General features: G+C 52.7%; 1 protein-coding gene across 1 annotated transcript in view; it reads right to left on the reverse strand.

Annotated features, from left to right (window-relative positions):
• Nucleotides 1-2968, reverse strand: part of PRPF4 (pre-mRNA processing factor 4) — a gene marked incomplete at its 5' end in the record, with an annotated part of 7389 nt that overhangs the window by 989 nt on the left and 3432 nt on the right. The window contains 4 exon segments of the mRNA XM_010133038.1: nt 84-206; nt 916-1005; nt 2070-2193; nt 2766-2824. Of these exon segments, the coding sequence (XP_010131340.1) occupies nt 84-206; nt 916-1005; nt 2070-2193; nt 2766-2824 (396 nt within the window).

The following is a 2968-nucleotide window of genomic DNA, read 5'->3' on the forward strand; positions in this document are numbered from 1 at the left end:
CCAGCCAGGCGCAGCGGTTGGTCCCCACCAGCCATGGAACCTCGGTAACACTTCACATCAGTCCTGACACCCAGCGAACTCACCCGGTCCCGGCGAGGGAACCGTCCGTGTGAAAGGCGATGTCATAGACCCCTTTGCTGTGCCCCTCCTGGTGGAGAATCTCTTCTTGTGCTTCCAAGTCCCACAAGCGCCACGAGTGATCGTAGCTGTAAGAACGAAGTGTTTGACAGCTGAGTGTATCGCCAAGGAGAACCATGGGATATTGCACTAACTCTGTGGGCCTCTGATTTCCAGCTGGAGTCCAGCAGGGTCTCCCATGAGGGGCAAGGAAAGGACTCCCAGTGACTCCGAATCAGACTGGTTTGGGTTGAAGGGACCTTAAAGCTCTTCCAGTCCAACCCCCTGCAGGGAGCAGAGACATCTGCAGCTGCAGCAGGTCACTCACAGCCCACTCACATCCAGCCTGTCCTTGAACACTGCCAGGGCTGTCCACAGCTGCTCTGTGCCCATGTCTCACCACTCTCACGGGGAAGAGTTTCTTCCTAATATCTACTCGAAATCTCCCCTCTTTCAGTTGAACCCATCACCCCTTGTCCTGTCCCCACAGCCATGCTGAACAGCCCCTCCCCAGCTTTCCTGTAGCCCCCTTGCAGCACTGACAGGCCGCACTAAGGTCTCCCCGCAGCCTTCTCTGCTCCAGGCTGAGAAACTCTCTCCCCTCTCCTCCCGGCAGAGGGGTTCCAGTCCCTGACCATCTTCGTGGCCTCCTCTGGACTTGTTGTTATTTACATTGCAGCAATCCAGCTGTTGTCAAGACTGGCCAACCCTTGCCCATGCTGGGCTCCTCTAGGGACAAGCAGTGGTACCCACTGGCCTCGCAGTAATGTCTTGGAGCCAATAACTGCATCTCCATACCAGGTAGTACCCAGGAACCTCCCAGACGGGTGCCACATCACACGAGCCACTCTCATGCTGTGGCCTTCAATATCTGCCACCGGTTCATCGCTGAAAAATAGAAACAAAAATCACGGGGGCGAGGTCAGAGGTGGCTCCAGCCAGGCCTTTGCGGACACAATCACAGCAAAAGAGCTGCTAATTAACCATCGGCCAGACAGGAACATCAGAGTTTTAACTAACGACTCCAAACTCTGCCTCTCTTCACACAGCTAAAGCCCTTCACCCACACTCGTGCTGGGTATGAAGTTCTCCTGGGAGAACTGTTACTATTGCTGAAAATTAACAAGTCTCTTGTCATTAGCCCTTTGAAAGGGCAGAATCAAAGCGTGGACTGTGAATCATGGGGAGTTCCTCCGTGACTGCCCAGGACACATCCCGAATCCTGCTGCCCCGAGGAACCGCAGGTGGTGACTTGCCCAGAACGACAGGCAGCAGGTCAGCAGCCTCCAGCAGGAGGCCGGGACAGCATTTAGTTCCTTCCCAAAGGAGCAACTGAAGCACCGTGGTAACAGAAGCCTAATGAACAGCCTGTCCCTTTGTCACCTCTGCCCGTAGAGACGGTGACTTTCAGCTAAGGATGAACAACCGAGGACCTCAGAGCTGCCCGAGGGGCACAGCAGGGCTCCACTTCTCAACACAGCCACTGCCAGGGCTCTGTATCTGCCCCGTCCCCTTCTTCACAGCTTGGCAGAGATGCTGCACTGCTTCCAAAACCACATGGAGCAACAACAGAGCCCCTTGTGTTCATCACTGGGTGAAGCTTTTGAACGTGGTCGTGTACTTGGTCAGTTCCTCTCCGAATACTGGTGCTTCCCAAGAACTCAAAAGTTCCTTTAATATCCAGGAGAGGAATTTTTCTCCTAAATGGAAGGTTAGAATGAATCCACCCCCAGACCTTCCATCCATTCCAAAGCAGTTCACTAGGGGCCAGCAGCAATTCTGACTTAATTCTTTTCAGACCTTTCCCCCTCACCTTGAGTTCCCTAATCAGGGTGATCTTTGTTCCTGTGGAAGAAGGTGGCACCTACTGAGGCAGGAGCGGCCCTGGTGTGGCACAAAATACACCCCGCAAGCACAAGGCTGCGGCTGAACACGTCTGGGATCATTCTGACCTTTCGAGGCTCCAGAGCTTGACGGACCCATCAGCCGCACACGAGGCCAGGTTAACGTCCTTCTTGTCCACGGAGATGGTGGCTTTGGGATGGAAGACAATTGCTCCCACGTTGGTGCTGTGTCCTGAAGAAAGGAAAATCAAAATTCACCATCTGCCACGTGATCTTGGCCAGTTTTTCAGAAAAAACGGCGTTTCTTCGATACTAATTAGTCAGGTACCAGCGAACACTTTCACTGTGTCCTCCCACGCTGGGTGAAGCTGTGCTGGAACACACCTGGCCTGCAAACAGCTCAACTGCACATCTGGCAGCACCCACTTGAGAGTATCAAACCCTCAAATGGTAGTAAAAATTCAACATATGACTCAAGAGATTTGTCTGCCCATTTGTACTTAGTCAAAGTCGTGGCCACTGTTCAAAGAACCTCCCTGCTGGTAAGTGACCTGGCCAAAAATGCTGATATTTGGCTCAAAATAACTCAAAGCAGGTTTAGAAATAAAACACAGCACTGTTCAGAAAGAGAAACAGCAAACCCAGGTCCTAGCTCTAAGACAAAGGCCAGGACTTGCTCATGATGAGAGAAAATCTGCCCGAGGAACACGATGTTCTGAGGCACAAAGTAATTCAGCAATGGGAACTCAGCCCAGAGGGGGCCAGAAGAATGAAGCGAAGAGTCTCAGGCAAGTCGCTCTTTACCTCGTAAGGTGTGGACAAGGTTGCAGTCAGGCACGGACCAGAGCTTGCACAATCCACTCCTGTGGAAGACCAGAGGTTGATGTCAAAGACCAGATCAAAGACCAGAGTTGCAGAACCACCAGGGGTTCTGCGACAGCCAAAATACAAAAAGACTTTGGGCAACCAGCCACAGGCGCTAACGGAGCCAGACTGGAATCCCTGCT

The sequence above is a fragment of the Buceros rhinoceros genome, unplaced genomic scaffold (genome assembly GCF_000710305.1).
Source record: "Buceros rhinoceros silvestris isolate BGI_N320 unplaced genomic scaffold, ASM71030v1 scaffold21633, whole genome shotgun sequence".
Classification (NCBI taxonomy): domain Eukaryota; kingdom Metazoa; phylum Chordata; class Aves; order Bucerotiformes; family Bucerotidae; genus Buceros; species Buceros rhinoceros.